The sequence below is a fragment of the Microcaecilia unicolor genome, chromosome 7 (genome assembly GCF_901765095.1).
Source record: "Microcaecilia unicolor chromosome 7, aMicUni1.1, whole genome shotgun sequence".
Classification (NCBI taxonomy): Eukaryota; Metazoa; Chordata; class Amphibia; order Gymnophiona; family Siphonopidae; genus Microcaecilia; species Microcaecilia unicolor.
The window spans coordinates 223,944,057-223,969,848 of NC_044037.1; the positions used below are offsets into that span (position 1 = coordinate 223,944,057).

A 25,792-nucleotide genomic window follows, 5' to 3' on the forward strand; every position below is an offset into this window, starting at 1 on the left:
AAATATCAGCTAATTAACTTGCATGTGAAGATTAAATGCACAGGGAGAAATGATTTTGCTAACTAGCATTATTACACATTTGGATTTGCAATGTAAATAAATACCATTCAAAATGAGAAATTATACCTTTTTACAATGAGACAGCTGAAGTTTTGTAATTAAGCGCTACCTGTAACTTGACTGAAGCACTTTCATGATATCATATGCAAAGTGTAGAAAATGTGTTGCAAATCATATAGAAATTCTGGAAGAAAGAAAAATTCTGAAAAGCTGAGAATTTTCTCTTTATGTATCATATTTTCTCAATAAAATGATGGTTTTACCTTGCATTGTGAAAATGTCTAATTCTATCGACTGGTTAGAATGTATTAGATGCTTAATATTATTATGTTGGTTTAACAAATTAGTGAATTAGGAAGTGTGTGTATGGTTATCTGCTCAGAAGAGGTGGCCAATTAGATTCTGTGATCCATGTTACTGTCACTGCCCAAAAGACCTTGGGTGGGAGTGGAGGGGAGGAGGTAACTGGTGGGCAAAGGAAGAGAGGGTTACAGAAGGCTGGAAGAGGAAGAAAGGAGGGATGAGGTAGGAGGGGTCCAGGAAAAAAGGATTAGCGAGGGGAGGGAGAGAATACTTAGAGCAAGGTGGAATCAGTTTCGGTGGATGTTTGACACCTATTTATTTTTGATATGTATGTGTTTAATGTGGGGTTATGTGGGTCTTCACTAAAAATCGTTTAAATATTGAGTTGGGACAGAAGCACTGGGGAGGGGGAAGTTGGGGTGGGCAGGGGAGAAAAAGTTAAAATATTGGATGCTGATCAGGATTATGTTGTTTGTAAGCAGCATGTTATGATACTGACAATTGTAAGGTGGAATGCATTGAAAATGTTCAACATGTTGGATTATCAATCAAAATTGTTCAAAATAAAAAGGATTAGTGAGAGGCGGGAGGAAAAGATGAATGGGAAACTAGACTGAAGGTTGGAGAGAGCTGCAGAGCCAGTGTGAAGGTACTGGGTGTGTTTGGCAAATCGGTTGTATGGGCCTTCCCCAATTTACCTGCAGCTTCCAAGCTGCTGTCCTCCTCCTTCAGGCCAACACCATGAGTAAGTTCAAAATGTGTGGTCGCAGGTCCAGCACTTCCTGAGTCTGATCTTACAAAGCACAAGATCGTCATCAAGAAGTACTGGTCATGTGTTTTGAAACTGCTTGCAGGAATTGAAAGATTGCTGCTGTCCTGCCCAGCCACCTAGATTTTATCTTTTGGCTGGTGGGGATCCTTCCAGACATGCTGCTCCACCCTGGGGCCTCTCTAATGTTTCCCCCCCCCCCCCCCAAAAAAAAAAAAAACCTACGACACCTTTTGGTTGAACCAGCTGTGGAGAGATCACACAATGTAAACTGGATATAATGTAGAGAAGAGTAGAAGACAGATGAGGGAGGAAAGAAGGAATGAAGAAGAAAGCTGAAAGAATGAAGGGGAGGGAGGAAGAGGTGTGTATGGGTAGGGCAGGAAAGTGTGAGTTGAGGACAAATTGTGGTTTAGGAAGAGTGAGGGGTGTTGTGGAGTTATGAAGTGTGTGAGAGAAGAATGGGGCAAATATGAGATGGGACAAATTGTTAAAAAATGGAACATATGCCTGAAATTGGAGAATAAAGGGGCAGCAGGACAGAAATCTCATAAAGGTTGACAATAATGGGTTAAGATAAGAAATAATGGGGCGAGAGGAAATATAGGATTGAAGAAGATCTTTCTGGGGCTTAAGGAAAAGAGATGCAGATTGAATGTGGGAGAGAATAGATGAGGACAGGAAAAAGACTAGTTTGTGGGAAAGGATACAGAAATATTGGGGGGGGGGGGGGGGGGGGGGGGAAGCACAGTTCATGGAGTATGAAAGAGAGTGAGGGACAAATAACCCATGATCAAAGAGACTGGCAATAGGAATACTGGAGAGAGAACTCTGAAGGGGATGACACCAGAAAGAAAACGGAGGCAGCAAATGTTGGAGATTTTTATTGTCTGGTAAAAAAAATAATTGTAAAATATGCTGTGTAACAAGCTCAAAATCTTTGAGCTGGACATGTCTCACACACAGAATTTGTAGGGTTAGGAATAGTTGGATTTTGTTGAGAAGTTTTTACTTGTTCTGGTGCATAATTGTTTTTTGAGACTTTGATATTGGTCTGAAAACATTGTCACCTAAAACACATTCCGATTTTGGTATGTTTTCAGAGCGATAACACCCTTTGGCTCCCCTCCCCAGCAAGTGAAACTCACTATTGGCATTAAGAAGAACTAAATTTAGTATTATTCAAACTGCTTCCCTGTAAGTGCCATTTGCATAGTTATTGCTTAAAATTGTAAAACATGTAAGGGATTATCAAACATTTAAAATTTTAATGATTAGAGATCCCTTACATGTTTGCTAAAGAAGCATACTAGATTTCACTTATCAGCTACATAAAGATTTTTTGAAATTTGAATGGATAAAACCTATTCAGTTGAGGAAGAGAAGCTGGACTGAATGCAGGGACTCAACAGAGGTTAGATCTCACACAAAATACCTGGCTACTGCGTTAACTTACAGAACAGTTGAGAAAGAGGTAGGGACTTTGGTAGGTCTTTTCTCCTTTATTTCAACAGGTGGAAAAACTCCTACAACTGAAGTATGGCTAGGAAACATTGTGTCACTAAAGCTGCTGTCTCTGTCCAGATAGCAAATATATGATTTATTTTAACATAGCTGAATAAAGTTTTAATTTTAAAATAGGAGCAACCAGGAACCAACCCCCCTTTTGCGTCTGATTACAATGTCTTTAGGAGTAATATATTATGCTATTCATAATATATCCTTTGCTTTAGGGGGTTGACCATAATTTCTATTGCAACTTGTTTGTATGTATGATGGTTTCACCATTATTTGCTTATAAATGCTCTGATATGCTACATGAAAGGCGGTATAACAGATTCTTGGAAATAAATGATACTACCAATTACCCCACTGAATGTATCAAAAGTGACTTCACAGCTCTGGGAGAGAAAGTAAAACAGACAGCTCCACAAGTTATGTTCTTGTTGATACTCCCTGAAAAGTAAATGGAAAAGAAAGACACTTTGTTTCTCAAAAGTAGTAGCTGAAAAGGGAAGGAAAAAGAGGTTAATCTTCATAAACTAAGAGATTGCAGAAAGAGGAAGACAGGCACCAATATCTAGAATAGCTAAGAGAAGCTGATAAAGTGGTTAGGAAAGCAAAGATGAAAATGGAAGGAAAAAGGGGGGGACAAAACATTTTTTTAGATACGTTAATGTAGGAGGAAGTACAAAAGTGGCATTCAGAGACCATTAATGTAAGACTGGTGAATCCTTTCCTAGGAGCACAGAAGAACAGAGTTGGATCCCTTTACCCTCAGTTCAGAAGAAGAAGACTAGTGTGTGAGGGTAATTTTTTTTTTTTTTAATTTGGTAAATTTACACTTTTTCCAATAACAGAGAAAACAATCCATGATACCATTACGTACATTTTATTTTACAATTTTATTACATTTCCTACACTTTGTAATTTCTTTTTAAGAGGGATTTAATTTATAGCCATCATTATTTGAATTAACTGCTGTTGAAGGAGATTGTCTGTCTGCATCCTGAAGCCTCCCATTTGATGTTTCATCCATAAGCCTTTATTTCTTCTTCTACGCACTGAGGAAACAGCTGGGCTGCTTGTGAAGTATCGAGGTAACCACAATCCACAACCGATTCCATCTCTGCCAACTTCTCCTTTTCTAGCTTCTTCATTTGTTCTTGGATACGGGGTCCTCTTTCCTAGAATTCAATGTGCGATAATAAGCAAAAAGTATTATCCAATTTTACCACAGCTAACTGCGTTTGGGATGCTAAATGCCTATCTGACTATAACAGGAAACTGGTGGAGAACAGTGTAAACTAGAGCTAAACAAAAGAGGACTGATAAATAGAGGCAGAGGTGGTGGCACACCAAGAACCTGGACATTTATGTAAGGATACCTTGGAAACGGGCATAGCTAGGATTCATTTTTTGGGAGTGCCCAGGGTTGGACTTGGGGGGAGCAGGCAATACATTTTATCTCTACTCCACTCCCCCTGCTGTGTTGTTAATTTTACCTTTGCTGATGGGGATGTCCAATCCCTGCCAGCTAAGGAGATCCACTGCCCAAAATTACCCCACTGCTGCCTCAACAGCGAAGAAGTCGGTGGTCTCCTTTCCAGACACCAGTGGCAGCACTCCTTGCACTTGCTCAGTTTCTGCACAAACTGAACATGCACAAGAACTACCTGTGTCGGCAGCTGGAAAGGAGACCACAGCCGCCTTCGCTGCTGAGGCAGCACTGGGCCAATTCTGGGTAGTGGATCTCACTGACTTGCGGAGATTGGGCAACCCTGCCAGACATTCAACAAGTACTTTGGGTTGTGGAGGGGGCCTGAGAACATCCTTGGCAGAGACTTTGGTGAAGTTCCTACATGCTCTTATCTTAGAAAACTTTAATATTCATGTTGATGATTCATTCTCTACACATACTGGTGCTTTCTCTACTATCCAATCTTGGCCTAACTCAACATTTTTCTGTTCCAACACATATTGCTGCCCATAATCTTAATCTGTTCTGCCTCTCCCCTTCGAGTCTCCTCACTTAATACCCTTCCTGTATCATGGTCGGACCATTTTTGTCTGTTCTTCCAGGTTAACTTTCCTCCACATCTGCGTTCCTCCTTTCCCACTTGGCATTAGTCTAGATACTTGAATCATGTTGACCCCTCCTCTCTTATATCGCTGCTTGAATCTTTGCCAATCAATTTCTCTGATCTTTCAGTTGATGAGCAGGTTACTATCTGGAACTCTACCCTACAACAAGCCTTTGATCGAATAGCTCCTCTAACCTATGTTCAGAAGTGCACTATAATTAGTCAGCTGTGGTATCACCCAGGCCTCTCTCTATGTAAACACCAAGTATGAAGGGCTGAGCAACTCTGGCAGAAACATAAATCTGAAACATTGTTCAGTTACTGTAAATAGATGCAATATTATTACAATAACCAAATTCAAGTTGCTAAAAACAGAGTATCTCTCTAATCAAATTGCTTGTGCTGCTAATTCAACTAAGCAACATTTTAAGATTATATTGTGTCTCCCTCTACGGTCCAGCTCATGTGGGAGAGCTTGGCCTCCTATTTTATCACCAAGGTTGACAAGCTACGTGCACATTCCAGCCTGTCCTAAATTCCTCTTTACCTCCAGATCCTCAAGCAAATCTTGCATCATGGGCTGCATTTCAAATTCCATCAGCTTATTCTTTAAAGTAGACTATTATCCCAGTTGCACATTACATTCTGCTCTTTAGATCTACTACCTTAAAGTTAGCTGGTCCAGCCTTCACTTGCTTTCCAAAAGCCTATCATGTGGTTCAGTTCCATTCCCTCTTAAACAAGCCCTGGTAAAACCTATTCTGAAAAAGGCCAACTTAGATCCACTACAGCCAAATCACTATTGTCCAGTCTCTAATTTGACTCTAATTTTCCTGTCAAAATAATTGAAACTGTAATCCATCAACTGCAATCTTATGCAGAATCAGCAACCGCATCACATCCCTCTCAATCAGATTTCAGAGCAGGCTACAGTATAGAAACAGCTATTACTGCACTTTTTAGTGACATACACAGTAATCTTGAACAATGTAAAATTGCATTGGTGGTAGCTTTAGATCTCTTGGCTACATTTGACCTTGTAGATCATACATTTCTCCTTCAACACTTGGTTTCCATGGGCATTACAGGTACCGTTCTTAATTGATTCACTTCTGCAAAATAGCTCATTTACAGTTGTTCAATCAACATCTACTCCTTGCGCCTTGTCATGTGGCGTTCCCTAGGGATCTGTCCTTTCACCCACTCTCTTTAATCTAGTTGTATGTCCTTTGGCACTACTCATCCAAACATTTGGTATTAGCTCTAACTCATACGCTGATGATTTTTTGTTAGTTCATTACACTGCTCTTTTGTCCATTGACTTAACACCTCTCCAGAGGTGGCTCAATGGCTTTGTCAGAATCACCTTGTTCTAAACCCTGAAAAAACTGTTACTAGTTGGATCACTGGATCATCCCCAATCCCAACTATAATTCTGCTTCTTTTTGGTGGGGAAATCATTCCTGTCAGTTCTTTTAAATATTTAGTCTGGACTCTGAGCTGTCAACTCCACAAATCTCTCAGGTCTTGAAGTCTGGTTTCGCTTTGCAATCTGCTTGACACACTCTGTTCCCTGTCCTATGGCATGATAAATTCCCATTATGACTATTGTAATTTTGTAATATTGTAATATTGTGAGAGCATTTTCCATCTCACAGATAGGCTGCAGAGAATACCTTCTCCTGCTTTAGACTTAGCCTGGCCTCAGAATGACATCCTATAGTATATCTCCTATCAAACTGAGCTCTCTTTTTCATCAAGCACTGCCATTTCCTCCCCTCACCCTCCCCACTGACAGTTTGAACTTCGTGGGTGTGGCTTGGATCTCTTTCAGGGAGAGAAAACTAACAACTTATAGCAGCAGCTTCAGAGAGCATTTTCCATCTCACAGATAGGCTGCAGAGAATACCTTCTCCTGCTTTAGACTTAGCCTGGCCTCAGAATGACATCCTATAGTATATCTCCTATCAAACTGAGCTCTCTTTTTCATCAAGCACTGCCATTTCCTCCCCTCACCCTCCCCACTGACAGTTTGAACTTCGTGGGTGTGGCTTGGATCTCTTTCAGGGAGAGAAAACTAACAACTTATAGCAGCAGCTTCAGAGAGCATTTTCCATCTCACAGATAGGCTGCAGAGAATACCTTCTCCTGCTTTAGACTTAGCCTGGCCTCAGAATGACATCCTATAGTATATCTCCTATCAAACTGAGCTCTCTTTTTCATCAAGCACTGCCATTTCCTCCCCTCACCCTCCCCACTGACAGTTTGAACTTCGTGGGTGTGGCTTGGATCTCTTTCAGGGAGAGAAAACTAACAACTTATAGCAGCAGCTTCAGAGAGCATTTTCCATCTCACAGATAGGCTGCAGAGAATACCTTCTCCTGCTTTAGACTTAGCCTGGCCTCAGAATGACATCCTATAGTATATCTCCTATCAAACTGAGCTCTCTTTTTCATCAAGCACTGCCATTTCCTCCCCTCACCCTCCCCACTGACAGTTTGAACTTCGTGGGTGTGGCTTGGATCTCTTTCAGGGAGAGAAAACTAACAACTTATAGCAGCAGCAGCTTCAGAGAGCATTTTCCATCTCACAGATAGGCTGCAGAGAATACCTTCTCCTGCTTTAGACTTAATCCTGCCCACCCTACCCCTCTACCCACCCACCCCTAGAGTGACATGTCTTATATAACCTCCCTATCAACCCACTCATTACTTTACCTCACCCATTTCTATTCTTCTATCACCTTCTCCCACTACTCCAACCAGAGTTACACCTAATCACACTGACCACCCTTCAACATCTTCAGTCCTTCTGTGACTGTTTTGTGCTTGACTGCTTAAATATTTTAAATTTAAATGCTTTACTTTTTGTCTATTAGATTGTAAGCTCTTTGAGCAGGGACTGTCTTTCTTCTGTGTTTGTACAGCGCTGCGTACACTTTGTAGCGCTCTAGAAATGTTAAATAGTAGTAGTAGTAGTAGTAGTAATTTAGTTTATGCTGGTGAGCATGACATGGGGACAGGGAGCTGTGGTAAATTCCCCCAGAACTAAAAAGTGGTTTTGTACTAAAATGTGTTAGACTGGAATTTACCTAATGAGACATTTCCTCCAATATGAGCAGGGAAATCACCTAGCTGATTTAAAATACAACTTCATGCCTTCAGTATCAATGACTGTATATAAGACCCCCAAACAGAATTAAATTGCCTCTGTTGCTAAAAGGTAAGGCATGTCTCTTGGAGCTCCTTTAAAATTAAGTCATATAACCTATTGCACCAGTGCCAATGAGAAGGAACTCCCCTTTGTGTCCAGTATTGTAATATACACTTTTTCCCCAAAATGCAAGTTTTCATTACCAAAATTTGACTACCTTTATCTTCCCTCCCCAACAAAAGGAAGTCACTGCCCTATAAAGACTTCTAACTTCTTTTTCTCTCAGATATAAGGGGAGTGTTTATAAGAAATATAACCACTTAGGGAAAATAATCATAGCAAATAAACTGATTCTCCCCCTTAGGGACAAAGGAAGTGCAGACCACATCTGGAGAAGGTGTGTTGTAGAGTTTAGCAATTTTTTTTATATTTGGTACACTCTTGAGGTATCAACACATAATTGTATAAACAAGTATGTAAAGGAATCTTAGGCTTATTTCAACAGGTATTTCATTCTCGCCCTGGCCCCTCTGGAGTGGCATTGCCAGGAATTCTGATTTGGAAAGATTTAATTTGAAGCTGGAGAAATCCTCAACCTCTGAAAATTTCCAGCAATGCAGGTAAAGATCTGTCCGGATCTACTATATGTACCCGGAGGTCATCTACAAAGGCTATCTTGAAACTTTCCTCCCCCACCTGTACACCCCTAATCTCTGGATTGCATAAGATTTCTCTAAAGGGTCCAGAATAAGACCAAGAGTGATAATGGGCACCCCTGCATACTGCCTCTTGCTATTTCAAATGATTCAGAGGAAACCCCATTTACCCCTATATCAGCAACTGAAGAGTAATATAAAGCTCGAATTGCTGATATTAAGGACCCCTTGAACCCATATTTGTGCACAGTGGTGTGCTGGAGCTGGCTCGCGAGAGACGGTTGTTAGTTTTTTTCTATGCAGTCTTCACTCAGTCATTGTCTCTCCATACTGAAAGGCCTGCTGGTGCCACAAGTTTCAGCAGCAGTCTCACGGCAGACATTTTCAGTATGGTCGAGTGGAGACTGCATGGACAGGAGTGTAGGAGGATCACTCCTGCCCCAGCCGACCGGGCTCAACAACCGGCTCGAAAGTACATAAGTACATAAGTAATGCCATACTGGGAAAAGACCAAGGGTCCATCGAGCCCAGCATCTTGTCCACGACAGCGGCCAATCCAGGCCAAGGGCACCTGGCAAGCTTCCCAAATGTACAAACATTCTATACATGTTATTCCTGGGATTTTGGATTTTTCCAAGTCCGTTTAGTAGCGTCCTTTAGGAAACCATCCAACCCCTTTTTAAACTCTGCTAAGCTAACCGCCTTCACCACATTTTCCGGCAATGAATTCCAGAGATTAATTACACGTTGGGTGAAGAAAGATTTTCTCTGATTTGTTTTAAATTTACTACACTGTAGTTTAATCGCATGCCCCCTAGTCCTAGTATTTTTGGAAAGCGTGAACAGACGCTTCACATCCACCTGTTCCACTCCACTCATTATTTTATATACCTCTATCATGTCTCCCCTCAGCCGTCTCTTCTCCAAGCTGAATAGCCCTAGCCTCCTTAGTCTTTCTTCATAGGGAAGTCGTCCCATCCCCGCTATCATTTTAGTCACCCTTCGCTGCACCTTTTCCAATTCTACTATATCTTTCTTGAGATGCGGCGACCAGAATTGAACACAATACTCAAGGTGCGGTCGCACCATGGAGCGATACAACGGCATTATAACATCCTCACACCTGTTTTCCATACCTTTCCTAATAATACCCAACATTCTATTCGCTTTCCTAGCTGCAGCAGCACACTGAGCAGAAGGTTTCAGCGTGTTATCGACGACGACACCCAGATCCCTTTCTTGGTCCGTAACTCCTAACGTGGAACCTTGCACGACGTAGCTATAATTCAGGTTCTTTTTTCCCACATGCATCACCTTGCACTTGCTCACATTAAACGTCATCTGCCATTTAGCCGCCCAGTCTCCCAGTCTCGTAAGGTCCTCTTGTAATTTTTCACAATCCTGTCGCGAGTTAACGACTTTGAATAACTTTGTGTCATCAGCAAATTTAATTACCTCGCTAGTTACTCCCATCTCTAAATCATTTATAAATATATTAAAAAGCAGCGGTCCTAGCACAGACCCTGAGGAACCCCACTAACTACCCTTCTCCATTGTGAATACTGCCCATTTAACCCCACTCTCTGTTTCCTATCCTTCAACCAGTTTTTAATCCACAATAGGACATTTCCTCCTATCCCATGACCCTCCAATTTCCTCTGTAGCCTTTCATGAGGTACCTTGTCAAACGCCTTTTGAAAATCCAGATACATAATATCAACCGGCTCCCCTTTGTCCACATGTTTGTTTACTCCTTCAAAGAATTGAAGTAAATTGGTCAGGCAAGATTTCCCCACACAAAAGCCGTGCTGACTCGGTCTCAGTAATCCATGTCCTCGGATGTGCTCTGTAATTTTGTTTTTAATAATAGCCTCTACCATTTTCCCCGGCACCGACGTCAGACTCACCGGTCTATAATTTCCCGGATCTCCCCTGGAGCCTTTTTTAAAAATGGGCATTACATTGGCCACCCTCCAATCTTCCGGTACCACGCTCGATTTTAAGGATAAGTTGCATATCACTAGCAGTAGCTCCACAAGTGACTACTGTATTATTAGCCCCCGCTGTCTCAGCCATAGTTACCTTACTGTCTTTCTTGTGCATGCCAGCCATTCAGGTGGTTGGCAAAATTGAAAAGGGAAACGTGAAGGAAAGAGCCTGGAAAGTCAGGGAAGAGTGTTACCTTCAGATGACACCCCCCCCCCCCCCCCCCCCCCAGTTTTTGTCTGCATGTTTTTTGTGGCCCCTATTTTGTATTAGTTGAGGGTCTGGTCCATGTTCTGAATGTGCGAATGAGGTGAAGGATTCTGCTAGCATGTAGTATCTGTTTAGAAATCTGTAACAGTCCAGCTTGTTCCAGTTTCCCAATAGCGGGTATGTTGGTATATAGGGTGAGAAATAGTATGTCATTTAATGTCAATAAATGTATTGTGAAAAGAATTTGCAGATTGGGATGAATAGCAAACATATGTTGCCTACAGATACAAGAGTGCGGCAAAAATCAACCAAAGCATTCGGTGAAAATCAATTGGCCATTTGGTATTTACAGTAAAGAATATTGTTTGTTTTAATATTATTTGTAAATTGGTTGTTGCCCCCACATATCTACGGTTAAATAATTTTGAATATCAGGCCCATAGTGGCTACCCATATTAGCTCTGGGCCCACCCAAAATGTCAGGTCTGGCTACGTCACTGCCTTACATCTCACACCAGCACACCTTCCCCAAATCCAGCATCGCTCCTACCTTCCTTCCTGCAGGTCCAGGATCACAGCTGCTTCCTTCTCCTTCCCCTGCCGCCGCCGCTGCAATGCTTGCAGCTTACATTTTCTGGCATCTGCGATTCACACAGGCACTCCAGTGCCTTCCCAGTCTGCCACATCCGGCCCTCTCTCTGATGCAACTTCCTGTTGCGAGTGCCGAATGCAGCAGAGGGAAGTCCCCGCAGTGCCTTTGTGAATCGCGGACGCCCGAAAATATAAGCTGCAAGCACTGCAGTGGTGGCGGGGGAAGAAGCAGGAAATGGCAGATGCCAGACCTGCGGGAGGAGAAAGTAGGGAGTGATGCGCCACAGCACCCGAGAGTTTGCTGTTTCGCACAGTTTGGGAACCGCTAGTCTAATCTCTCATACGTTGCCTCAGCTGGGTCATAAACTGCCTGCAACTTCTTATCCAGGGTGGCTTCCACTGCTGAAATCACATCAGCAGTAATTTTCACTGTCCAGGCTGAACATACAGAAGGGCTTGGCGGGGCCAATGCATCTGCCATCTTGCTTTCCATAGCCTTGCTATTCTCCCTGCCTCTTTTAGGTGGTTTTGCAGCCATAAGGAGAGATTTTGCTCCCATAGCAGAGGTACCAAAGTTATTTATTTTGTTACATTTATATCCCACATTTTCCCACCTATTTATAACCTCAATGTAGCTTACATAGTACCGGAGAGGCGTTACAGACTCCGGTGTAAACAAATACAAAGAGATGTTGTGGTAAGATAAAGTTCATGTGGCACAGCCACACTAGGGAATCGTACAACAGAAGAGTTGTATTATGTCCATTGCGTTCTTTAGTTTTGTTGTGTTGCAGAGATCAGGCATTTATGTTGGATTGGTAGGGTATGCCTTTTTAAACAGGTTTTTAGTGTTTTCCAGAAGTTTAGGTGGTCGTTCGTTGTTTTCAAGGCTTTTGGTAAAGCGTTCCACAGTTGTGTGCTTATGTAGGAAAAACTGGACACGTAAGTTGATTTGTATTTGAGTCCTTTGCAGCTTGGGTAGTGCAGATTTAGGTACGTTCGTGTTGATTCGGATGTGTTTCTAGTTGGTAGGTCGATCAAGTCTGTCATGTATCCCGGAGCTTCACCATAGATAATTTTGTGAACCAGAATGCAGATTTTGAAAGCAATGCGTTCTTTGATTGGGAGCCAGTGTAGTTTTTCGCGAAGGGGTTTTGCACTTTCAAAGCGCGTTTTTCCAAAGATAAGCCTAGCTGCCGTGTTTTGAGCGGTCTGAAGTTTCTTTAAGGTTTGTTCTTTGCATCCCGCATAAATTCCATTGCAGTAGTCTACATGGCTTAGTACCATTGATTGTATCAGGTTGTGAAATGTTCCCCTTGGGAAGAATTGTTTCATGCATTTGAGTTTCCACATTGAGAGGAAAATTTCTTTGTTGTGGATGTCACTTGGCTCTCTATATCTAGATTGTAAGCTCTTTGAGCAGGGACTGTCTTTTGTGTATGGTGTACAGCGCTGCATATGCCTTGTAGCGCTATAGAAATGATAAGTAGTAGTAGTAGTGTTAAGTTGCGGTCCATTGTAACGCCGAGGATTTTCAGGCTGTCTGAGATAGGGAGGGTGTGATCTGGGGTGTTGATAATTGTAGGGTTATCCACGCTGTGTAGGGATGAGAGGATGAGACTGTGTGTTTTTTCTTTGTTTAGTTTTAGTTGAAATGCATTTGCCGAAGAGTCCATGATGTTCAAGCTGATCTTGATTTTGTTGGTGATTTCTGTCAGTTTAGATTTGTAAGGAATGAATATTGTGACATCGTCTGCATAGATGAAAGGGTTAAGGCCTTGGTTGGATAAGGGTTAGTGGGGTCATCATTAGGTTGAAGAGGATCGGTGATAGCGGTGATCCTTATGGTACTCTGCAGTCTGCTTTCCACGGTGATGATATGTTTGAGTTTGATTTTACTTGATATGTTCTTGTGGTTAGGAAACCCTTGATCCAGCTAAGTATGTTTCCACCAATCCCGAACTTATTTAGTAATCTTATTAATATAGTATGGTTTACCATGTTGAATGCACTAGACATGTCGAATTGGAAGAGGAGGATGTTTTTGCCTATTGCTATTTCCTGCTTGAACTTGGCTAGGAGAGTGAGTAGTACTGTTTCTGTGCTGTGGAGGGGGCGAAAGCCTGGCTGTGATTCGTGTAATATTGAGAATTTGTTTATATAATCTGTAAGTTGTTTGGCTACCATGCTTTCTATCAGTGACTAACAACTGAGGTAGGTAACTCTGTCTTGTAAAAGCCTTTGTAGCTGGTACAAGGGTTAAAAACAGTGAGGAAGTGCAGGAGCTCCGCAGTTCAGCATTTGTTCTCTTGCATGGTACCCCGTGACCCTGGGCATAATGCATTTTAATGCAGGACTTTCCTGCGCGTTAAGCCCAGCTCTTAATGTGGTTTTAGTAAAAGGGTCCCTAAGATAATTAGTTTTACATAAACTCACAGACATTGACATTATGTACAGCAGCAACCACTGGGAGAGGCTATCTAGAAAAAGCTGCAACACAGAAACTGTTTACCTTTGATGCTTCCATAATTTTTGCTGCAATTTCATGTTTTTTATATAGCTCATGTCTTCGGTCAGGCTTGCTTTGAAACCGTGGGCTTTTTTTCACTGGATCATCGGGACCGAAGGTTGGTGAGCTAGTTTTTACCAGTTGTTTAACATTATCCACAAAAATGAAAGGCTTAAAAACCGACCTGGAGACAAAACAAAAACACAGTTTACTTATGCCTATTTGTTGCGGAAAACAGTCCAAACAAGGTAATAAACATGAGCAAGAAAAGCATTAGTGTGTTTCAATGTTCTCCAGTACCTTCCCTTTCGACCCATTTTGATTTTAGTTGTAGATGACTACAGAAAAACTATAGTTGTTTAAATGTTAATGTTTGTGGCAGGGCAAACCCAGACCATTGGAGTATTCCTTTTCCCAAGGAGATGCACTATACAATCTTCAAGCGGTCAATATTCAATCAACAACAGTAAGCGCTTTCTTAAAATGCTGACCATTGCCAGCAAAGATAGATCTGAATATTCAGTGCCAGCCATATCTGGGCACCTCTATTGAATATCCAGGTTAGCCATGCTACCCAGAAGCAGAGCCGTAGCCAGGGGAGCTGACACCCGGGGTGGGTCGCCACTGCGCACCCACCCCCCCCCCGGGTGCAGCACGGCACACCCTCCTCCTGCTGGAGTGCACCCCCCCCCCCCCGGAGCGCATACCTGTGGCGAGGGACGGGCGGGAGGGCCGATCCACCCCGACTGCACGTTGCTGGGGTGTGTCGGCTCCGCGCTGGTTCACTGCTCTCTCTGTCCAGGAACAGGAAGTAACCTGTTCTGGGGCAGAGAGGGCAGTGCACCAGCGCGGAGCCGACACCCCCCAGCGGCGTGCACCCGGGGCGGACCCCCCCCCCCCCCCGTCCCCCCTTCCTACGCCACTGCCCAGAAGTTATATGGGTACAGCTGCTATTCAGTGCCGCACCTGAATATCTAACAGGGCAAAGTTAGGAGTGCTATTTACATGGTACTACTTGCCTGGTCAGCTATACGGGCACCAGCACTAATATTTCTGGTGCCTGCATAATTTCTGGGACCACCCCAACTCTGCAACTGGACTGCCTTCAATTGGCAGGTTAAGTGTTTGTTTATTCCACACTTGATATACCGCCTTTCTGTAGATATAGTCAAAATGGTGTACTTATACTATTTTTGCAGGTACTTTTCTGTCCCTAATGGGCTCACAAGCTCAGGTTATTTGTAACTGAGGCAAAGGAGGATTAAGTGACTTGCCTAGGGTCACAAGGAGCTGTAGCAGGAAACAAAACCAGATCCCCAGGTCTGAACACCCACTGCATTAGGCATTAAGCATTAGGCAGCAGTGGAAATCAAACCCAAATCCCCAGGTCTGAAACCCACTGCACTAACCATTAGGCCACTCCTCCACTCCAGCGAATGGCCAGCTTAGAGGGGTTTAATTGGGCAGGAGATTCTCCTGGCCAGTTAAACTCGTTTGAATATCAACACCTGAATTTCCAAGAAGTGAACTGCATATTCAATCACTCAAACACAATCTTTAGATTTTCAGCCTGATCCATCTTACAGGAAAGCAGGAGATCAAAGAAGTCTACAATGCCTCTCCCTTGGCCCCTCACCATGGCCTGCTACTCTTCCCTTTAATATGGCTGTGTAAAATCTGTTTTTAATATACACAAGATAAAGCAGTTTGGACTTTATCCAAAGGATTTTGTTTTTACAATTAAATAGCCTTACTGAAAAAAAAATTGTGTTCAGCTTAAATACAATCAAATCATTTGCTTTATCAAAGCTTAAAAAGAAATGTGCAAATTATTAGTTTACAGGGTTTGTTGCATTGCTTTACCTGCTAGGGTCTGGGGTCCCTGTGAAGAAATGAACACAATGAAATGTGGTGTCTTGAGGTAGAATAGAAACCATGCTTCCCGTGGTCATAAATCCTCCTTCCATATTAATGCCACTTTCTTTATTACGAAGAATTTCCATCATAGTTTGGGCTGTAATATCTCCTAATCAAAAATCAAATTAGAAACACAGAAGCATGATAGCAGATAAGGACCAAGTGGCTCATCCAGTCTGCCCATCCTCAGTAACTACTAACTCTTCCTTTCCTAAGGGATCCCACATGTCTGTCCCACAAATTATTTCCAGATCAGAGACAGGAAGTCGCGTAAACAGTGCAAATCAAATGACATCCCAGGATTTAGAAAGGTTTCCAGCCATTTTTACTCTAAAGATTTTATATTTATTTACAACATTTGTATCCCACATTTTCCCACCTATTTGTAGCCTCAATGTGGCTTACATATTTCCGTATGACAGAAACCCTTCTAAACTATCTCCATACTTTTCCAGTAATACCACAAGTACTTAAGATCTCCATCAGCAGGTTATGATCCACCATACCAAAGCAGTTGAGAGATCAAACTGCATGACTAAAGCCTGGTTACCAGTGCTGACAAACGATCTAATTTCTGACAATAACATGCTCAATGCTGTTTCTGTACTATACCCTAATTGAGAGTTATGAAGAACACCAAGGTAAGAAACAGAAATTAAACAAAACATAGAAAAGAAAATAAGATAGCTTTTTAATTGGACTAACAATACATTTTGTATTAGCTTTCAAAGGTAACCCTTCTTCAGATCAGACATCTGAATAAGCAATCATCTTATTTTCTTTCCTATCTTTTGTTTTATTTCTATTGATTACCTTTAAAAGTGGACAAACAAGCTCTCACACCACTTTACTCAAGATGGAAGAGTACAAAAAAAAAAAAACCCAACCTCCAAATCATCTGCAACGGCCTATGTCAACTGCTGACTGGGAGACCACCACCAATTATTAATATGAAAATCAACAAAGCCAGGCGTCTCCATGGAGGAAGGACTATTTAGAAGGCCATGTTCCATATAGCCACATCTATTTACTCTGGGGGAGGGCGGGAGTCTTAATCCAGTGCTTCTCAACTCTGTCCTCAGAGCATGGCCAGCCAGTTAGGTTTTCAGGATATCCACAATGACTACTACTACTTATCATTTCTATAGTGCACCTAGACGTACGCAGTGCTGTACACTTGAACATGAAGAGACAGTCCCTGCTCGACAGAGCTTACAATCTAATTAACAGAGCTTACAATCTAATTTGCTCCCTTGGATAAGAGTATATATACACTGAGCAAACAAGTAAGAGGTTTTGAGAGTCCCTAGGATAGGAATCCATCTATAGACATGTGCATGATAGAGATTTGCAAACATTGCCTTCTTGGTAAGCAAATCTCAATCATGCATATTCATTGTGAATATCCTGAAAACCCAAATGAAGGGTGAGAAGCACTGTCTTAATCTATTCATGCACTTCCATCGGACATCAAAACCGCATCCAAGAACTGAATGGGAGGTCACAGGAGACAAGTTTTCTGTTTTAGTACCTTCTTAACTGCAACTCTTCCCTTAATGTCAATATTTTTTCAATTAAAGAAAAAAAATATTACCTTTATTTTTATGCAGCAGCTTATAGCCTTTACTGTATCTGTCGCCTGAAGAAGTCATTCTTGCAGTGTTAACATATGAGTACATAGCAGCAAAATTAAATTCCTCCTTGCTATCCCACCAGCCTCTGCTCTTAGCATACTCTCTCAGCTCTGGATGTTCCCGATCAATTTTGGTTGTTATCGACAGATTATTGGAAATATTGCATACTTCTGTTTTGAAAGGGAAGGAGAAATAAGAGAACCTTTCACATTATAGGATGAAGCTAGGACACTGAATGCTTCTCTAGGAAATGAAACATGCCTCGAGTACAGGATTATTTATATATTTATTCATTCATTTATTCATTCATGGCTTGATATTCTGCTTTAACTGACATACAGTGGTGGAAATAAGTATTTGATCCCTTGCTGATTTTGTAAGTTTGCCCACTGACAAAGACATGAGCAGCCCATAATTGAAGGGTAGGTTATTGGTAACAGTGAGAGATAGCACATCACAAATTAAATCCGGAAAATCACATTGTGGAAAGTATATGAATTTATTTGCATTCTGCAGAGGGAAATAAGTATTTGATCCCCCACCAACCAGTAAGAGATCTGGCCCCTACAGACCAGGTAGATGCTCCAAATCAACTCGTTACCTGCATGACAGACAGCTGTCGGCAATGGTCACCTGTATGAAAGACACCTGTCCACAGACTCAGTGAATCAGTCAGACTCTAACCTCTACAAAATGGCCAAGAGCAAGGAGCTGTCTAAGGATGTCAGGGACAAGATCATACACCTGCACAAGGCTGGAATGGGCTACAAAACCATCAGTAAGACGCTGGGCGAGAAGGAGACAACTGTTGGTGCCATAGTAAGAAAAGGGAAGAAGTACAAAATGACTGTCAATCGACAAAGATCTGGGGCTCCACGCAAAATCTCACCTCGTGGGGTATCCTTGATCATGAGGAAGGTTAGAAATCAGCCTACAACTACAAGGGGGGAACTTGTCAATGATCTCAAGGCAGCTGGGACCACTGTCACCACGAAAACCATTGGTAACACATTACGACATAACGGATTGCAATCCTGCAGTGCCCGCAAGGTCCCCCTGCTCCGGAAGGCACATGTGACGGCCCGTCTGAAGTTTGCCAGTGAACACCTGGATGATGCCGAGAGTGATTGGGAGAAGGTGCTGTGGTCAGATGAGACAAAAATTGAGCTCTTTGGCATGAACTCAACTCGCCGTGTTTGGAGGAAGAGAAATGCTGCCTATGACCCAAAGAACACCGTCCCCACTGTCAAGCATGGAGGTGGAAATGTTATGTTTTGGGGGTGTTTCTCTGCTAAGGGCACAGGACTACTTCACCGCATCAATGGGAGAATGGATGGGGCCATGTACCGTACAATTCTGAGTGACAACCTCCTTCCCTCCGCCAGGGCCTTAAAAATGGGTCGTGGCTGGGTCTTCCAGCACGACAATGACCCAAAACATACAGCCAAGGCAACAAAGGAGTGGCTCAGGAAGAAGCACATTAGGGTCATGGAGTGGCCTAGCCAGTCACCAGACCTTAATCCCATTGAAAACTTATGGAGGGAGCTGAAGCTGCGAGTTGCCAAGCGACAGCCCAGAACTCTTAATGATTTAGAGATGATCTGCAAAGAGGAGTGGACCAAAATTCCTCCTGACATGTGTGCAAACCTCATCATCAACTACAGAAGACGTCTGACCGCTGTGCTTGCCAACAAGGGTTTTGCCACCAAGTATTAGGTCTTGTTTGCCAGAGGGATTAAATACTTATTTCCCTCTGCAGAATGCAAATAAATTCATATACTTTCCACAATGTGATTTTCCGGATTTAATTTGTGATGTGCTATCTCTCACTGTTACCAATAACCTACCCTTCAATTATGGGCTGCTCATGTCTTTGTCAGTGGGCAAACTTACAAAATCAGCAAGGGATCAAATACTTATTTCCACCACTGTACAGATCAAAAGCGGTTTACAATCAAAAATAAAAGCAAAGAAAAGAACTACAATATTCAAAAGGAAAGCAAACCATGCATTCAGAAATATCGCACAATATAAACTAACATCTAGTAAAAACTAACAGTCACACACATTTTCTCCCAAGGTACCAGTGTCTGAGAGAGTTGCCTCACTCACTAGAATATGCCTGCCGGAACAACCATGCCTTCAGAAACACCTTAAATTTCTTGAATTTGCCACGCAAAGACAAAGGCATAGAGTTCTACAAATGTGGACCCGCTACACGAGGCCCTGAAATGACCATACGATGGTCGTTAATTGAACGCAGGACACGAGGCGATGTGTATGAAATGGTTAATGAGGAAGCTTTAAAAGCTAATAGCAATGTTTTATAGTGAATATGGCAAGAAACCGGCAACTAGTGATGATCTATCAAAGCAGGGGGGGAAACATGAGCAAATTTATGCATGAAACCAAGGGCCAACCAGATATTCAAGAAGTAAGACGTGTCGAAGAACGCTTAATCACAAGTTCGCAGTTATGCACCAAACTTTAGGTATGACTAGTTATGCCATGTCTATGGGTGGCATAAATGGTAGTGCATAAGAATGGCAGTTGGGGTGTAAATGCACCTATTCTATACAGTGCATGAAAGAATAGTCTGACCACCCTGGCACACCCATGCCCTTCCCACATTAATGCTCCCTTTGCATTTGCACATGAGAGAATTTAGGTGCACAAGTCTTTTACGTGCACAACTGCAAATTAGTGCCAATTAGTGCTTGTTACCACCAATTATTGGTCTATCACCAATTAATTATCTTACATGCGTAACTGGCCCTATTCTATAACTGTGCACTTAATTACACACAGAAAAGGGCTTTTATGAAAATTGTGTAGTTACCAAAAGAGCAAACATTTCAAAAATCATTGGAGTGCCAAACACACTATTAATTACCCATCCCTGGACAAAAATGAAGGCGCTTGCTCAGCCTCCACTGGCACCCACAGAGCTGGCTCTAGTGCACATGCACATAAAAAATAGGCACACGGAAAGAATGCATAACTTTTGTGATCTGCGCACATGTGTTCCCAGTTTAGGTGAAGTTCTGATATAGGTAGGTACACATACAGGGGTGAGAATTCTATATATGGCGCCAAACAATTGGAGCCAAAAAAAGCGCTATTCTATAAGCCATGCTTAAAGTTAAGTATGGTTTATAGAATAGTGCTTATGCCTGGGAATTGTGTCTAATTTTAGGCAGGACCACTTGAACCAACTGAAACGTGGCGCAAATGTACGCACCATCCCCGTTATTCTATAACCACATGTTAATTTTAGGAATGTCCCTGTTCTGCCCATGACCCTCCCATTTCCGAATCCCCTTTTTCATATTGCACTGAATTTACACACAAAGTTCAATCTTTAATTAGTGCCAATAATTGCTTGTTAAGTCGTTATTGGCGCTAATTAGCTCAAATTGCACAGCCAAATTTGCACGCGCAATTTTTGGTGACTTTTACAGAATAAGGGGGATGGGGCAATTGTATAAAATGCACCAAAAAGTAGTGCACAAAGTGTGAATTCTGTAATAGCAATCAGGCAACAAGAATCCGTTATGTAATACTAGCATGTCAGTATTTACAAGCCAATACTTAGGCGTGCCTACTTATGCCACTTACGGCAGTAGAGCTGGTTTTAGACATGCTGGGACCCAGGGCAGAAATTAAGGAGGGGGTCCCCTCCCCCAATCTTCCCACCTACCATTACTGCCACACATAAAACAAATTTACATGGCTTCTTCACACACAAAACACAGACCCACCTTCACCAAATACAGAGCAAAGGATCAGAAATTAGAAATGTGAACACCAAAATTGAACTAGGAACCCCAAGAAGTTAAACTTGGCAAGTACTACAACACTGAAGAAATAAAAACAGAAATGCAGTTCCTTTTGTACTGAAAACAATAGGTGGCGCAGCCACCAAGGACCCCCCAAATCCAAAATTAACCAGCAGGGATCCCCAAGCTGTGTCAGCTGAAGACCACCTCCTCTGGTCCGGCAGCCAGAGCTCTCCGTAAGCTACTGCTGCCACTGCTGGTTCACCCCTTCCATGCATGAATAAAAAAACAAACATTCACAGTGGTGGGTCAGCAGTGGTGACACTGCTGCTGGCTGCAGAGTTTGGAAAGTTTGGTTGTCAGAGTGGCAAAGGTAAGAGAAAGTCTTCACGTGGAGGGGCCTGAAGATCCCTGCCAGCTCAGGTATTTATATTTTGCATTCGGGGGGGGGGGGGGGGGGGGGGGGGGGGGGGGGGGGGGGGGTCAGGGAGAAAACTGGTGCCCACCCACTTCTGAGATCAGCCCTGCCCCCTCCCCCCATCAAATGTCTGGCTATGCCACTGAACACAACACAAAGACATCTGTGATACCTATATCCCAAGTTTAACATATTTCCGTTAATAATTTCAAAATAAAATACTTTTTTCTACCTTTGTTGTCTGGACATTTTATTTTTCCATCATGTTGGTCCCACTTTCTTTGATTGTCTTCTGCTAATTCTCTTTCTAGTGGCTTTTGTCCATATGTCTTTTCTTCTCTCTCCAGCCTTGTAATATTCCTTCACTACACCTGGCTCTGACATATTAATCCTTCCTTTCTAGGTCTTTTCTTTTCTACCTCTCTATCCACTCAAATTTCACCTTCTTTCTCACCCTTCTCCTTTTTTTGACTTTTCAGCTACCTATTAAACGTTGCATATACCGTATTTTTCGGACTATAAGACGCACCGGACCTTAAGATGCACCTAGGTTTTAGAGGAGGGAAATAGGAAAAAAAAAATTTTCCTTTTTCCCTCCTCTAAAACCTAGGTGCTCCGGTGCGTCTTGTCCGAGTTCGGGATCGCCCTCCCCTACTCACGTCACGCGATGTTCTCTGGTGGTCTAGTGACGTCGGGGCAGGAAAGAGCCCCCTCTTTCCTGCCCAGCGCGCTGCTCTCCGTCCTCCTGTATGCTGCCTGACGGTCTCGGCGAGATTCAAAATGGCCGCCGAGACTTCAATTCTCGGCGGCCATTTTGAATCTCGCCGAGACCGTCAGTCAGGCAGCATACAGGAGGACGGAGAGCAGCGCGCTGGGCAGGAAAGAGGGGGTTCTTTCCTGCCCCGACGTCACTAGACCACCAGAGAACATCGCGTGACGTGAGTAGGGGAGGGCGATCCCGAACGCGGGGGGAGGGCGATCCCGAAATCGGACCTCGCTACCTTCGGACTATAAGACGCACCCCCCATTTTCCTCCCAAATTTGGGGGGAAAAAAGTGCGTCTTATAGTCCGAAAAATACGGTACTTCTCTCACTCCCTGGCTGTCCCATTTCCCATCTCACTCCTTCCCTAGCCTGCTATTCCCTTCCATCTTTCAACTACCCTCCATTACTACATTTCTACCTCTGTATTCACTATCTTCCTCTCACTGATTATCTTGCCACCCCTTCTTGGCCTCTCCCACATGGTTCCACAATTTCCACTATTTCCCTTCCCTCTCCCTTCTTCCACTCTTGTAGCCCAGTATCTCCTCTACCTGTCCCTTTTCCTCCACACCCTCATCATCTTCCTGTCCCATCTCTCTTCCCATCTACTGCCTCCCCCCTCTTTCCTGCTATTGTTTCCTCCCCACCCCACATGAGCCAGCATATCTCCTTCCCACCCTCCCTTTGTTCAGCACCTGCCTCACTCTCCCTTGCTTATCTGGGTCCGACATCTTTCTCCTTCTTCCCAACTGCTCTCCCATCTTGCATTTCTCCCTCCCTCCCCAACTTCTGGCTCAAACATCTTTCCCTCTCTCTTTTTCCCTCCACCCCATTGCCTGCCATCTCTCTCTCTTCCTCCCCTCTGTTCCTGGGCCCTTCTTTTCTTCTTCCATATCCTCCCCCCACTCCCAGTGTGGCACGTCCCCTTATCTTTAAAATCCCACCTCCGATCTACTTTGAAAATAGCGCCAGGGGGCCCCCATGGTCTACCACCTGCTCCTGTTCTCGCTACCCTGATCCCAGGTCTCCCTCCCTTCCCTGTCTTCCTTACATTGCATTTTGTTGACGGGGAGGGGGCCAGTAGTGCAGCAGCGATCCTTATACACTGTCTGCATATGCCCCTTCACCATTTCTTTGCCACGTTTCTCTCCCAGGTTGAAACAGGAAGTTGCATGATGCAACTTCCTGTTTCAGCCTGGGAGGAATGTGGCAGAGAAAGGGCACCAGGGCAGACGCAGTGTAAAAGAATCGCTGCTGAGCTACCGCACTACTGACCTCCCTCCCCCATCAACAAAATGCCACACTGCCTACCCACCCTCCCTTCAACAAATGAGTGATATAAGGAAGAGGGGGAAGTGAGGAAAAACTTGGATGGGTGTGGCAAGAATGGGAAGAGGTGGCAGACTGCGGGGGCCACCTGGAGTGGTGGGGCCCAGGGCAACTGACCTATTTACCTCCTCCTCTAACGTCAGCCCTGTATGGCAGGCATAAACACGTGTGCCTAACTGTGGTATTTTATCGCATAAATTACAGTATTCTATAACCCAAGTGCATAATTGTGTGCACACTTAGCGCACATCATCCCAGTGCCTACACTTCAGCACCATTTATAGAATTTACCCCTATGTGGAAAGAGGGGGCACTGTTTCAGAAAGAGGGCACATTCTTTTCCTAATAGGGTGTGCATGTGTGCACTAGTTTGCACATTCACAACAGATCGTGCATGCATAGTGATTCCACTATTGGAAATAGTGATCCCTCTTTCCACAGAGTGCAAACTATTTCCAAAAAGAGTGTGCAATATTATCGGTGAATGACCAAACACAAAATATTGTGCTTTTTCTGCTCGTTTTTATTTGGTAATGACCTGCAATGACATAGGATATCATTGACATTTCCTTCCTATGTTGCTGCTAACAACAGCTCATCCCTATTATTTACTGCTTCACTGCTTTTCTTAGATTACAATTTGGAGTATCTTATGCCTTGTATGATAGGGCTAAGGCACGTCAGATTGCCAGGGCTAGGATGCTTTGGTAACATGGAATCTGATCAATGTGTAATTAGCTAAACTAGAAAAAGAGGCCAGTAGCATTAATGTAAAATGGGCTAATAAGGGCAAAAGTGGAATTTTAGCAATGCTATGTGTCACCACTAGTGTCAGACGAGGTGATGAATTTTGAACAAAATTCTTACTGTAATTCTATCTTTTGGAAGAGTTTTATTGTACCATGTGAAAAGCATCCAAGGTGTTTAAGTAAGAGTGGAGGAGTGGCCTAGTGGTAAGAGCACCAGTCTTGCAATCCAGAGGTGGCCGGTTCGAATCCCACTGCTGCTCCTTGTGATCTTGGGCAAGTCACTTAACCCTTCATTGCCTCAGGTACAAACTTAGATTGTGAGCCCTCCTGGTATAGAGAAATATCCAGTGTACCTGAACGTAACTCACCTTGAGCTACTACTGAAAAAGGTGTGAGCAAAATCTAACTAAATAAATAAGAAATGAAATATATAAATCCTAGTTTCTTCTTCTCACCACTGAGTTTTGGCTTTTACTTTTATGATACTTCTCTTAACTTTATTATTACTGAGAACATACAATCTGAAGCTACTTTGTCATCAGGGATTGAGATGCAATGTCTGTTCATGGACATGTAAGAATGTCCCGATTACCAGAGAACAGCTCAGAGACAAATTATATTTACAGAAAGTCTGACCTTCACATCCAGTGGTGCTGGCTTTTCCATCTCTGTGCTCTTCCCAGTTATAATTGTGCTAACTCTCTCCCTCCTTCAAGGTTATGTGCACAGCCTGTTGCATACTGAAAGCTTATCCTCACCTTCTACTTTCTTGGCAGCCCAGTACTTTCCTGCAGTCTCCAGCACCCAGGCCTCTTTTCTGTCCGCAATGAGAAAACTGTTATGATAGGTAAATGAAGTGTTCCCTTCCATACAGTTTCCACCCTGACCATGTTTCTGCAGCAAATCCACAATGACATTGACTGCCTTTTCAGCAGTGTCAGCTCTTTCCAGCCCGAGCCTACAACAAAGAACAAATTACATTTTACCCTTGGAAAGCAGGACTGAAAAGGAAATAAACATGCCCTAATTTTGGACACTACAACATGAAGACAAACCTGAAGACATGCCGAGTCAAAGGGACACAAGTTGAAACGCTGTGGTCTAATGCTTAAGAGTGGTGTATGCCCCAGCTGGAGGACAGATATTTGGATGGTTCTTTCCTTGGTGGACCACAGAGTGCCCTATATTTGAGTGGCAACAGGACAGAGGGGTTCTCAACCAGCTGTTCAAACTACACAAATAGCATGCCCCAAATTGTGGAAACACAGCTTTTATGTTTCAACACTTTTATTGAAGGCAATAACAAGATAAAGCACAAATTACTACATTAGTAACATGTCCCTCCACTTACTGAGTAAAGCTAATACAATGGGCCTGCTA

The 25,792-nt window shown here is 43.1% G+C and overlaps 1 protein-coding gene across 2 annotated transcripts in view; it reads right to left on the minus strand.

Moving 5' to 3' along the window:
- Positions 1-3,436: 3,436 nt before the first annotated feature.
- SCRN3 (secernin 3) overlaps positions 3,437-25,792 on the minus strand; it is a 62,868-nt gene continuing 40,512 nt past the window's right edge. For both annotated transcript variants that reach the window (XM_030209120.1, XM_030209122.1), the window contains exons 4-8: positions 25,171-25,370; positions 17,333-17,542; positions 15,685-15,847; positions 13,825-14,005; positions 3,437-3,819 (exon numbers count right to left, since the gene is read on the minus strand). In XM_030209120.1, coding sequence (XP_030064980.1) covers positions 3,664-3,819; positions 13,825-14,005; positions 15,685-15,847; positions 17,333-17,542; positions 25,171-25,370 — 910 coding nt within the window. In that variant the 3' untranslated portion in view covers positions 3,437-3,663. The remainder of the gene's footprint in view (positions 3,820-13,824; positions 14,006-15,684; positions 15,848-17,332; positions 17,543-25,170; positions 25,371-25,792) is intronic.